Below are 14,564 nucleotides of genomic sequence, written 5' to 3' on the forward strand. Positions count from 1 at the left end.
GTCAAATCAATGTCAGAACCAAACATTGATTAAACGTTGTCAAAAAGTATGTTGTTTCTACGTTAGGTTTGAGTTGCTCAACCTCAGGACCTACAAACGTTTGTAATTCAACAAGTTGTTTTAATGTCTTGTGCCTGCTGGGATGTTGACACTAAGCAGTAAGCACATTGAAGGCATACTGAAATGAATTTTTTTTATTTAAACGGGGATAGCAGATCCATTCTATGTGTCATACTTGATCATTTCACGATATTGCCATATTTTTGCTGAAAGGATTTAGTAGAGAACATCAACGATAAAGTTCACAACTTTTGGTCGCTGATAAAAAAAGCCTTGCCTGTACCGGAAGTAGCGTGACGTCACAGGTTGAAAGGCTCCTCACATTTCCCCATTGTTTACACCAGCAGCTAGAGCGATTCGGACCGAGAAAGCGACGATTACCACATTAATTTGAGCCAGGATGAAAGATTCGTGTATGAGGAACGTGAGAGTGAAGGACTAGAGTGCAGTGCAGGACGTATCTTTTTTCACTCTGATCGTAACTTAGGTAAAAGGGCTCATTGGATTCCACACTTTCTCCCTTTTCTATTGTGGATCACGGATTTGTATTTTAAACCACCTCGGATACTATATCCTCTTGAAAATGAGAGTCGAGAAAGCGAAATGGACATTCACAGTGACTTTTATCTCCACGACAATACATCGGTGAAGCACTTTAGCTACTGAGCTAACGTGATAGCATTGTGCTTAAATGCAGATAGAAACAAAAGAAATAAGCTCCTGACTGGAAGGATAGACAGAAAATCAACAATACTATTAAACCATGGACCTGTAACTACACGGTTAATGCTTTCCAGCCTGGCGAAGCTTAACAATGCTGTTGCTAACGACGCCATTGAAGCTAACGTAGCAACGGGACCTCACAGAGCTATGCTAAAAACATTAGCTATCCACCTACGCCAGCCAGCCCTCATCTGCTCATCAACACCCGTGCTCACCTGCGTTCCAGCGATCGACGGAGCGACGAAGGACTTCACCTGATCATCAATGCGGTCGGCGGTTAGCGTCGGATAGCGCGTCTGCTATCCAAGTCAAAGTCCTCCTGGTTGTGTTGCTGCAGCCAGCCGCTAATACACCGATCCCACCTACAACTTTCTTCTTTGCAGTCTTCATTGTTCATTAAACAAATTGCAAAAGATTCACCAACACAGATGTCCAGAATACTGTGGAATTTTGCGATGAAAACCGAGCATTTTGTATTGGATACAATGTGTCCGAATACTTCCGTTTCAACCATTGACGTCACGCGCATACGTCATCATACATAGACGTTTTAAACCGGAAGTTTCACAGGAAATTTAAAATTGCACTTTATAAGTTAACCCGGCCGTATTGGCATGTGTTGCAATGTTAAGATTTCATCATTGATATATAAACTATCAGACTGCGTGGTCAGTAGTAGTGGGTTTCAGTAGGCCTTTAAAGCAATTCAACAACAACAACACAAATAAAAAAATAACATTGCAGATAATTTAGGTTGCCAACAAGATTGGGCTGAGGTTTCAGTCATAGTTGAAATGAAATACATTTTGTTCTTATCTGTACTGTAAAGTTAAAATTTGAATGACAATAAAAGGAAGTCTAAGTCTAAGTATGGTAAATGGGATGTACTTGTATAGCGCTTTTCTACCCCTTTTTAAGGAGCCCAAAGCGCTTTGACACTATTTCCACATTCACCCATTCACACACTGATGGCGGGAGCTGCCATGCAAGGCGCTAACCAGCACCCATCAGGAGCAAGGGTGAAGTGTCTTGCCCAAGGACACAACGGACGTGACTCGGATGGTAGAAGGTGGGGATTGAACCAGTAACCCTCAGATTGTTGGCACGGCCACTCTCCCAACTTCGCCACGCTGTCCCAAAAATATCATGAAATGTACAGAACATTCATGGCAAGGATCTGAAGGATACAATTTCCCGTGGATCATGTGACTTGTAGAATATTCCAAATTTTTCAGTAATCAAAATTACCATACAATTACACTAGACACAAAAAGCATATACATACAATTTGAGCTTATCTGATGCAATGCATATAAAGAGAGGTGTGCAACAAGGATAAGTTCTATCCCCATCCTTGTTTAATATCTACACTGAACACATCTTTAAAAGCATTGAAAAATCAACTTTTCCACTACAGAGGGGCTCGGGGCCCACTCAAATACCATTACTTAATTAGTATTCCAACTCTTGATTTTAATTGTATTCAATAATCATATCCAACCTAATTACAGTTTAATAGGGAAAACCTTATCAAATGACATGAAACCATGTGTTAATCACAAAAAATATTATTGAGGCGTAGACCAGGCGGATTACAAAAATAAATACTAATCTAATGTATTGGAAAAGAAGAGACTAATAAAAACGGATAAAAAATAAACACATACAATTATGCTGTGCTAAAATAAATAAATTCTAACTAGATTAATAATTATTATTATTCATAATAATAATAATACTATAAGTAAAGATAATATGTCAATAACATTTAAGTCCAGCTTCACCATAATATTTGTGCTTAAGAAACTTCTCAAAGAAAATTAGCTTTGGACTTCTTCTGTTTGTTTTGTCGTTGTCATTACTGCCACAAGTGGTGGAAAAGTGTATTACAACTGAGTATTACTGCGGCCCATACAGACCACAGCTGAGAAACTGATATTTTTTGGTGGCCTTCTTAGGGACATTTGTGGCACAACAACCGCAGAGCCGTGTATGGAGAGAGTAAGGTCAACTCAGTTTCAAAGTTGGTAGCCAGTCTGAGAGATTATGGCCAGAGGATCTCCTAAATGATTGTTCAAAAGCCCCTCACGAGACTACAGAGCGCCATGTTTGCTTCAAACTTCAAAACCGAGTTGGCCATACTCTCCCTATACACGGCGCTATGGTTAAGAAACACTGTGTTAGCGTAACAAGACCGAGTAAAAACCCATGAAAATAATTTAAGTGGGAATTTTAACTTTTTTTTTTTCTTATGAAGTAAGATTGGGATAAGGAGCAATATAATTTTGTAAGAAATTATTATATTTCATGGTAAAGTCTGACATGAAGCAGGGAGAGGCAACAAATGCCATTTTTTTTACAGTGTTCAGGGTAGTTTGAATTAATATCATAAGTTATATTTATTAAATATGCAATGTGCAGCACACTTAGGGTACGCACCAGTGACGTGCGGTGAGGTTCATGGCTGGTGAGGCACTGACTTCATCACAGCCAGATTTACAAACATATGAACCCTAAAGAGTATCTTATTCACCATTTGATTGGCAGCAGTTAACGGGTTATGTTTAAAAGCTCATACCAGCATTCTTCCCTGCTTGGCACTCAGCATCAAGGGTTGGAATTGGGGGTTGAATCACCAAAAATTATTCCCGGGCGCGGAGCCGCTGCTGCCCACTGCTCCCCTCACCTCCCAGGGGGTGATCGAGGGATGGGTCAAATGCAGAGGACACATTTCTTAGCGCCTTCAAAATAAGAGCGCAAGGCATATACTGTATAACAGCGTGTAACAGGAATTAACATCACAAAGAGGAAAGCCCATAAAAATAAGTTACAATAGATTCAATCTTGCACGTGGAAAGTTTAAGTGTGGGCTTTAGTTGATATAACATGCAGCGGGGGTGCATTAACCGGCACAAGGAGGCGGGATTACTGCGAGCCTCAGCCAGTGCGTCTTCGCAGCAGTTTTATGATCGCTCAGCACAAGAAATATGTTACACACATACAGTTGTTGACAAAATACACTGTACATTATATACCTCAGCCAACTAAACTATGGAAATGTATAATATAATTCATATAGCAATACGGTCTCACTGCACAGCAGGCCAGCAGTTAGCCGAGTCTGCAATACATGTTGAGGCACAAATGAGTGACGTGCCTCAACTGGCTGCTGATCACCGCAAGTCTCTTCTGAGTATTTGAACGGCAAATGTGAAAATTCAGCGATTTTGAATAAAAATAATCTAAAACTGGTAAAGTTAAATGGAAAATAACTTTATAGTATAATCACTGGATACATAAAACGATTTAATTAATTTTTTTTCTTTTTACATTTTTTTTCTTTCCATGATGGCAGGTGAGGCGGGGCCTCACCTGCCTCTAGTGACTGCACGTCACTGGTACGCACTGCACCGATTCGGGGGAATGGCCCATCTCTATGCAAACCACATTTCCCTTATCTTCCTTCCTACTCCTACAGACATGTAAAGAGAAACTAGAAATATGGTATGTACCATATTGTAACTGTATGTGTGACGATCTGTCACTTCATTTCTGTTTGTGCTTCCTTGTTTTGTGTTTATTTCCTATCAGTGCTCTTATTTTTTTTCCCATTTCCTGCTTGTCCCACTAAGCACTGTTTTCCCCTCACCTGCTGTTGATTGGCAGCCGGTCCAAACCTGGTGCCAATCAACATGCTTCTATTTATGCCTGTCTCGTGCGTTCCTCATTGATTGATTGAGAGTTTTATTAGTAGATTGCACAGTACAGTACATATTCCGTACAATTGACCACTAAATGGTAACACCCGAATACGTTTTTCAACTTGTTTAAGTCGGGGTCCACGTTAATCAATTCATGATACAAATATATACTATCAGCATAACACAGTCATCACACAAGTTAATCATCAGAGTATATACATTGAATTATTTACATTATTTACAATCCGGGGGGTGGGATGTGGAGGGGGTTGGGGCGGGGGTGGGGGGTGGGGGGTGGGGGGTGGGGGGTGGTTAGGGTTGGTTGATATCAGCACTTCAGTCATCAACAATTATATCATCTGAGAAATGGACATTGAAACAGTGTAGGTCTGACTTGGTAGGATATGTACAGCGAGCAGTGAACATAGTGAGTTCAGAAAGCATAAGAACAAGTATATACTGTACATTTGATTATTTACATTTGATTATTTACAATCCGGGGAGGTGGGATGTGGTGGGGGGAGGGTGTTAGTCTAGGTTTGTAGTTGCCTGGAGGTGTTCTTTTAGTGCGGTTTTGAAGGAGGATAGAGATGCACTTTGTTTTACACCTGTTGGGGGTGCATTCCATATTGATGTGGCATAGAAGGAGAATGAGTTAAGACCTTTGTTATATCGGAATCTGGGTTTAACCTGGTTTGTGGAGCTCCCCCTAGTGTTGTGGTTATGGCGGTCATTTACGTTATGGAAGTAGTTTGACATGTACTTCGGTATCAGGGAGGTGTAGCGAATTTTATAGACTAGGCTCAGTGCAAGTTGTTTTACTCTGTCCACCCTGAGCCAACCCACTTTGGAGAAGTGGGTAGGAGTGAGGTGTGATCTGGGGTGGAGGTCAAGAAGTAACCTGACCAACTTGTTCTGGGATGTTTGGAGTCTAGATTTGAGGGTTTTGGTGGTGCTGGAGTACCAGAAGGTAATCGAAAAAGGGTTGAATGAGAGTTCCCGCTAGAATCTTCATGGTGCTTTTGTTGACCAGAGAGGAGATTCTATAGAGAAATCTTGTTCGTTGGTTGACCTTTTTGATTACCTTGGTTGCCGTTTTATCAGTGTTCGAGGATTGATTTATGTTTGTTGAACTGTTACATGGAAGACTGTTTTCTCCTCTGTTTAATTATATTAAAATCATCTTACCTGATCCTCACTCTCCTGGTTCCTGCATCTTGGGGTCACAATACTGCAGCCATGCGAGTTCCTGACAGTATGCATGTTCGAAATAAACCAATACCATAACCCAGTGGTTCTCAGAAAACACTTGGCTCGCCAGGTACCACCATAATGATCACCATTAAAATACAGTAGCGTATTGGGCCCAAATACTAATTAAAAACAAAGCATTAATATTTTCTGCCACTGTAACGTCATTACACATAGTTTGAACAGTAACTAACAGTGTTTGAATATTCAATCGATTCATTGGCGTAACACTGGACAGACCCTGCTTACCACTAGTGGTATGCATACCACAGTTTGAGAATCTCTGCCATAACCCCAAGAAATTTTATTTTTACTTGTACTACACTGATGGATGGCACCTAATTTCCTTGTTAATGGGAATAAAATGATTCTATTCTATAGTGATTATAGATCTCACAGGCTGGTTTTTTATGTTCTTTCTCCGCCATAATAATCACTGCCCTCTTTCACTATAAATTTGCTAGTTTGGAGACAAACACCGATCATCAGAAGGTGGCAGAGATCCAGGCTAAAAAGGAGATTGCCCAGAAGATACTGGCTGTCCATTACTTCAGTCTGACCATGGACCTGGTTGTGGCTCAAGGCATGCAGCATTCGCACGCAGCATTTCAGAAGTAAGATGAGATGTTTGTTTTCCACTGGTATTCATTACTTTTGCTCCTTGTTGTCTGTACAGTAGTAGTTGCCTTTGAGTTTTAATAGCAGTCATTGTTGCGATCTCAATATTAGCTGTTATCTTGGTCTTTTACAAGAACACCCATATTTGATCTCAAGGTAGCCATCCAACACATGCTGGTTTATGTTGTCATTTCATAACAACAAATAATGTTTTTTGTGCGTCTGTCCAGGGGCCAGATGGGAGTGAGCAAAAATGAATGGCTTCTGCATGCGGTAGGTGTACTTCAGAGTCATCTGCTACAAAAACAACACAAAACTGATGAATGTACTTTTTCGAAGTACATATGTCTTATGACGTCTTGTTATGACACACTCCCATGAATTATTACCACTGTGCATGAAGAAAAACACTGAGAGAATTACCCTATTTCCCAGACTATAAGTTGTTACTGTTTTCCCACGCTTTGAACCCAGAGGCTTAAAAAACGGTGCGGCTAATTTATGGATTTTTCTACGCTAACTGCCATAATGTTTGGTATTAAAAAAATAGTTTTCATATTACACCGACAGAGACACTGAAAAGGTGTGTTATTGTTCGTGCTATGGTGCCATCTTTTAGACGAGTTCGCTCACTGCAGTTGCGGCGGGTTGAAAATGTACTTCCTGGTTCGTTCCTTGAACTGGAAGTATTTATCGACAGCGTTTCTGCTTGAAATAATTATTCATTCATCACTCCAAGCAACGTTTGTAAGTTTTACAATATAACTAAAACAATTTTACGTAACCGTCCCATGTGTGATGTTTCTATGAGTGTTTTCATGCATATTTGTATGTTCTATTGTAATGTAATCAAGCCAGCGTCGTTAGCATTAGGGAATAGGCTAACACGTTCACAAGCGTCTGTGTCAGTTTTATCAACTTACAACGGCGTTCATATTGTATTGTTTCACTTTCGTAAATTCACCAAAATGTCACCGTGGAGTTATTGAGTCTGTTTAGCTGATTGGAGAGCTAACTTCTGCAGATCAGATCAGATCAGAAATAATCAAATCAAATCAATTCAACTTTATTTATAAAGCACATTTAATATTTACCACAGGGGTAGCCAAAGTGCTGTACAATGGGCAGGTTAAAAGATAATACGAGTACAGAGCAAACACAACACAACACAACACAAACAGAACACGATAAAAAATAAATAAATAAAATAAAATAAATAAAACATAAAAACAGGTTCACAGCAGGTGTATTATGGGACACCATTGCAGGATGGATATCACTCAGTGTTAAAAGCCATGGAATAAAAGTATGTTTTTAAGAGAGATTTAAAAACAGGAAGAGAGGAGGCTTGTCCAACACTCAGAGGTAGGTCGTTCCAGAGCTTGGGAGCAGCAGCGGCGAAAGCTCTGTCACCTCTAAACTTCAGTTTATACTTTATTAATCCCCGAGGGGAAATTACAGTGGGTAGTGGGTCCATGACAATGGCTTCTGTTTTGTTTGCCATTTTACTTTCGTGGAACAGGCACTGTTTGAAAACAATTAAGGTATGTAAATAAACATCGACATAAATCTTTCATACTGGCTTATAGTCCGGTGCAGCTAATATATGTAAAATATTTATTTCTTCTAAAATCTCCCTCATATAATGTTAACATGATGATCATTATCATAATTACATTTTAATTAACTATTTGTTTTAATTATCCAATTACAATTAACCTTTTCCAATTGTCATACCCAGGAGAGCTCATTGGTCAACGCCCTCAGTGATTAACGTTCTACTCCCACCCACCTCCGGGACCTGAGGTGTTATCATTGACCATTTGACAATTATCTTTACCATTTACTATATGGTCATTAACCAAATACCACATACCGGTAACATTACTTTGTGTGGGGGAGTTGAAACACCCCCCAATGAATGTCGTCCTGATGCCATACAGCCGTAGCTTTATAAGTTACTAATCAACGTGACTGGGGATTCGAACCCAGTACCCATTATTGGGAACCAGCGGTCTTGACCATCAAGACATGATTCCAGTAACCCTGTCTCAGTAAACTACGATGGAGGTGACATAAAATACTGACTGAAATTCACATTTGAATCTGACTGGGATTTGAACCTAGTACCACTTGTTGAAAGCCAGCAGTGTTACCCTCTGCGTGAGCCAGGGTCTTTTGAGGCCAGGATTCCGCTGATTGAGATAACTAATGACAGCGTTAAAGGCCTACTGAAACCCACTACTACCGACCACGCAGTCTGATAGTTTATATATCAATGATGAAATCTTAACATTGCAACACATGCCAATACGGCTGGGTTAACTTATAAAGTACAATTTTAAATTTCCCTCCACACTTCCGGTTGAAAACGTCTAGATATGATGACGTATGCGCGTGACGTCAACGGTTGATACGGAAGTATTCGGACCCATTGAATCCAATACAAAAAAGCTCTGTTTTCATCCCAAAATTCCACAGTATTCTGGACATCTGTGTTGGTGAATCATTCGCAATTTGTTTAATGAACAATGGAGACTGCAAAGAAGAAAGCTGTAGGTGCGATCTGTGTATTAGCGGCGGACTACAGCAACACAACCAGGAGCACTTTGAGGATAGCAGACGCGCTAGCCGAGCGACCTCACCTTGACTTACTCCGTCTCCGGGCCGCCAACCGCATCGGTGATCGGGTGAAGTCCTTCGTCGTACCGTCGATCGCTGGAACGCAGGTGAGCACGGGTTGTGATGAGCAGATGAGACCTGGCGTAGGTGCAGAGCTAATGTTTTTAGCATAGCTCTGTCGAGGTTCCGTAGCTAAGTTAGCTTCAATGGCGTCGTTAGCAACAGCATTGTTAAGCTTCGCCAGGCTGGAAAGCATTAACCGTTTATTTACATGTCCAGAGTTTGGTAGTATTGTTGATCTTCTGTCTATCCTTCCAGTCAGGGACTTATTTGTTTCTATATGCAGTGAAGCCCGATGCTATCACGTTAGCTCAGTAGCTAAAGTGTTTCGTCGATGTATTGTCGTGGAGATAAAAGTCACTGTGAATGTCCATTTCGCGTTCTAGACTCTCATTTTCAAGAGGATATAGTATCCGAGGTGGTTTAAAATACAAATCCGTGATCCACAATAGAAAACGGAGAAAGTGTGGAATCCAATGAGCCCTTGTACCTAAGTTACGGTCAGAGCGAAAAAAGATACGTCCTGCACTGCACGCTAGTCCTTCACTTTCATGTTCCTCATCCACAAATCTTTCATCCTCGCTCAAATTAATGGGGTAATCGTCGCTTTCTCGGTCCGAATCTCTCTCGCTACTGGTGTAAACAATAGGAAAATATGAGCAGTCCTTCCTCCGGTGTCGTCACGCTACTTCCGGTAGGGGCAAGGCTTTTTTTTATCAGAGACCAAAAGTTGCAAACTTTATCGTCGTTGTTCTATACTAAATACTTTCAGCAAAAATATGGCAATATCGCGAAATGATCAAGTATGACACATAGAATGGATCTGCTATGCCCGTTTAAATAAAATAAAACAATTTCAGTAGGCCTTTAAAACATAACATTGAGTTACCAATCGACCTAACTGAGATTAAGAGTCAGTAAAATTAACCACTAAGATTGTTTTAGGAGTACAGTACTAGGTGTAGTACTAGATCTAGAGCCTAGACTAGGAACCTGAGTGTCACACCTGGTGGTCGTCGACTCATATGGTGGGGGAGGATGCTGGCAGACTTTCCTTAAGAGAGACTTTCAATTCCAACCTTTGGAAGAGCTTCAAACTTGATCTGAGGGAGGCAGTGGACATGAAAACTTGGCATACATTAAGACTTAGTGGACTTGAGGTCTTAGTGGACATGAAGACTTAGTCAAATAGTGCTCTGTAATACATATAAAAAATAAAAGTAAATTTCGGCTAAAAACATGAAGAATATGCAAAAAATTTTTGTAGCTGCTGACCTCACATACAGTCGTAATCAAAAGTTTACATACACTTGTAAAGAACATAATGTCATGGCTGTCTTGAGTTTCCAATCATTTCTACAACTCTTATTTTTTTGTGATAGAGTGATTGGAGCACATACTTGTTGGTCACAAAAATCATTCATGAAGTTTGGTTCTTTTATGAATTTATTATGAGTCTACTGAAAATGTGAGCAAATCTGCTGGGTCAAAAGTATACATACAGCAATGTTAATATTTGGTTACATGTCCCTTGGCAAGTTTCACTGCAATAAGGCGCTTTTGGTAGCCATCCACAAGCTTCTGGCAAGCTTCTGGTTGAATTTTTGACCACTCCTCTTGACAAAATTGGTGCAGTTCAGCTAAATTTGTTGGTTTTCTGACATGGACTTATTTCTTCAGCATTGTCCACACGTTTAAGTCAGGACTTTGGGAAAGCCATTCTAAAACCTTAATTCTAGCCCGATTTAGCCATTCCTTTACCACTTTTGATGTGTGTTTGGGGTCATTGTTCTGTTGGAACACCCAACTGCGCCCAAGACCCAAACTCCGGGCTGATGATTTTAGGTTGTCCTGAAGAATTTGGAGGTAACCCTCCTTTTTCATTGTCCCATTTACTCTCTGTAAAGCACCAGTTCCATTGGCAGCAAAACAGGCCCAGAGCATAATACTACCGCCACCATGCTTGACGGTAGGAGTGTTGTTCCTGGGATTAATGGCCTCACTTTTTCTCCTCCAAACATATTGCTAGGTATTGTGGCCAAACAGCTCAAACCACAGAACTTTCCTCCAGAAGGTCTTATCTTTGTCCATGTGATGTCAGATGAAACAAACATTGAGCTGTTTGGCCACAACACCCAGCAATATGTTTGGAGGAGAAAAGGTGAGGCAAGTACCGGTTAAGTGTATGCAAACTTTTGACCACGACTGTAGGTACTTTGCTTTGACAGGCTCTCTTGGGTTAGACAGGTGGGTGCACAGGGAGGGAAATGCCATGTCAGCTGTGCCAGCTTATTGCCTTCTGTTGGACAGGAATAACAGTTTGTGACCTTTTGAGAACACAGGAAGAGAAGTTGAGGCTGAGTTCTTATGCCAAATTCACGTGAGAATGTGTTGCCTCCGTAATGATAAAAGAAATTACTAGTCAGGAGAATTGGTGAAGAAAGCAAACATTGGGCTGGTGGATTGTAATGAGATTGTAAGTCGCGTAAAAGTATGAAAAAATAAGAAAGAGGTGCAAAATATAAAAGTTGTCAGTATGCATTTCAACTCAAACAGGCTTTTCATTCACTGAGCAAACGTTTGAGACTACAGCCAATAAAATGTCCAAATCTGCACAAAAATTGTTCGTTCAGCATTTTTCACACAGATGCTGTCTTACGATTTTTTGGGCTGCAATCATGATCAGTAAGTGTCTTCATTTGAGTTGTGTGCTGTGGAGTAAATGAATCATGGGTTCTCAGTGTGAAGCACTTTGGGTCTCTCCAAAAAGTCAGATCTATTATAGTGTTGTTCCCTCTGTTGCCCGTTATCGAGCTGTGTGCCTCGACTTACCACCGGATTTTGGACTGCCTCCCTCGATCCTCGACCTTGGACACGGACCTCGTCGCCTCTCTCCAGCCCCCGACCTTCTCGCCTTACCCCTTTGGTCTGACAAAGGATTCATCCAACACGCACATACTGTCACGGCGCTTCCCTCCCGTGTCACAGTTCCTCCTCTGGCTGCTCGCACGTACACGCCCCCGCTCACGCTGAGCGCAGCACGCCCACGCAGCGACAAGCCTGCAGACAATCGGCAATCTGCACACCTGGGACTGATGAGGGCGAGCTGGATAAAGGACCAGTGGACCCAAGGATCCATGCAGGAACTTAGTTCCCTCTTTGTGTACCTGCCTTCCCGAGTCTTCCCCTTTGAGATATCCCGTGGTTTCCCCTGTGTTTTGGACAGCCTTCCTCGATTTACGACCCTCGCCTGGACCCGGGCCTTGTCTCTTCTCTCCTGCCTTGAATCATCTGCCTTCCCCACAGACTTCCTTGTTCTTTCGCTCTGGACAACACTTGGTAACACACACTTCAGTTAACCTTACACATAGCCTTACACACACACTCTTGGGTTTTGACACACACTCCATTTCCTTAGTTAATTGGTATTGTTTAGTATCATTTATATATATATATATATATATATATATATATATATATATATATATATATATATATATATATATATATATATATATATATATATATATATATATATATATATATATGTATATATATATATATATATATATATATGTATATATATATATACATGTATATATATATATATATATATATATATATATATATATATATATATATATATATATATATATATATATATATATATATATATATATATATATGTATATACATGTATATATATATATATATATATATACATATATATATATATATACATGTATATATATATATATATATATATATATATATATATATATATATATATATATATATATATATATATATATATATATATATATATATATATATATATATATATATATATATATATATATATACATGGTAACTATATATATAATAAATCATCTTTGAACATACTGCCCCCTGGTGTCTGAGCCGTCATGTCCCCCTGTGTAAACATAACATATACAACAAACTCTGGTAACATTTACATTGTTAATTCTACACATCGTCATGCACCATTCACGTCGAGTAGCATACACACCCCAACTATTCATCAGTATCAATAAACCTATTGAACTGATCCCTGCTGTGGTGTCGTCTCCTTACCCCGTAACAAAAAGTTTGACAAGCAGCTGAAACAATACTGGTGTATGCTGCTCTTTCACTGGAATTTAAACTCACATCATTCAAAAGTCGTCAAAGTGGATTAAAATGACTCTCCACTAAATGGAAAAATTCCCTCTTCTTCTCTTCTTTTTTCAGTGCCTATACAGCTTCTTCTGCTGTGTGGCCTGGGTGGCGTTTGGCCGGAAGTACATGAGCAACATTCAGGAGGAGGTGGGACGACTTTTGTACTCGGACGCCTTCAACACGGCCGTGAGGAACACAACCGAGGAAACGAGCTCATTTGCCTACAATGGTTCCACGGTGATGGACGACTCTCAGGGCAAACGAAGGAGCACACACGGCCGACGGTACGTTGAAATAAGGGGACTCATATAGTGCCATCACTAAATATACCTTTATTTGGGATAGGTTGATTGGAAACACTAAATTGGCGCTAGTGTGTGAATGTGAGTGTGAATGTTGTCTATCTGTGTTGGCCCTGTGATGAGGTGGCGACTTGTCCAGGGTGTATCCCGCCTTCCGCCCGATTGTAGCTGAGATAGGCTCCAGCGCCCCCCGCAACCCCGAAGGGAATAAGCGGTAGAAAATGGATGGATGGATATTTTTACCAAAAATTTAGTTTTGAAGTCTGAAAAATTGTGTAAATCTTAATTGAACAATCATGTTTTTTCATCTTTATTGAACTCCCCAGTAGAGATGTCCGATATTATCGGCCGATAAATGCTTTAGAATGTAATATCGGAAATTATCGGTATCGTTTTTTTTATTATCTGTATAGTTTTTTCGTGTTTTTTTTAATTAAATCAACATAAAAAACACAAGATACACTTACAATTAGTGCACCAACCCAAAAAACATCCCTCCCCCATTTACACTCATTCACACTCATTCACACAAAAGGGTTGTTTCTTTCTGTTATTAATATTCTGGTTCCTACATTATATATCAATATATATCAATACAGTCTGCAAGGGATACAGTCCGTAAGCACACATGATTGTGCGTGCAGCTGGTCCACTAATAGTACTAACCTTTAACAGTTAATTTTACTCATTTTCAGTAATTACTAGTTTCTATGTAACTGTTTTTATATTGTTTTACTTTCTTTTTTATTCAAGAAAATGTTTTTAATTTATTTATCTTATTTTATTTTATTTATTTATTTTTTTAAAAAGGACCTTATCTTCACCATACCTGGTTGTCCAAGTTAGGCATAATAATGTGTTAATTCCACGACTGTATATATTGGTATCGGTTGATATCGGTATCGGTTGATATCAGTATCGGTAATTAAGGGTTTGGTCATTATCGGAATATCGGATATCGGCAAAAAGCCATTATCGGACATCCCTACTCCCTAGGCAGCACTCCACATTGTTTATCCAGTATTGCCCTGTATTAAAGAAACTTGTG

At 39.8% G+C, this 14,564-nt stretch overlaps 1 protein-coding gene across 2 annotated transcripts in view; it reads left to right on the forward strand.

Moving 5' to 3' along the window:
• LOC133635673 (protein phosphatase 1 regulatory subunit 36) overlaps nucleotides 1–14,564 on the forward strand; it is a 35,130-nt gene that overhangs the window by 4,589 nt on the left and 15,977 nt on the right. For both annotated transcript variants that reach the window (XM_062028911.1, XM_062028910.1), the window contains exons 7-9: nucleotides 6,200–6,349; nucleotides 6,584–6,626; nucleotides 13,287–13,498. In XM_062028911.1, coding sequence (XP_061884895.1) covers nucleotides 6,200–6,349; nucleotides 6,584–6,626; nucleotides 13,287–13,498 — 405 coding nt within the window. The remainder of the gene's footprint in view (nucleotides 1–6,199; nucleotides 6,350–6,583; nucleotides 6,627–13,286; nucleotides 13,499–14,564) is intronic.

This window comes from Entelurus aequoreus, linkage group LG20 (genome assembly GCF_033978785.1).
Source record: "Entelurus aequoreus isolate RoL-2023_Sb linkage group LG20, RoL_Eaeq_v1.1, whole genome shotgun sequence".
Taxonomy (NCBI): Eukaryota; Metazoa; Chordata; class Actinopteri; order Syngnathiformes; family Syngnathidae; genus Entelurus; species Entelurus aequoreus.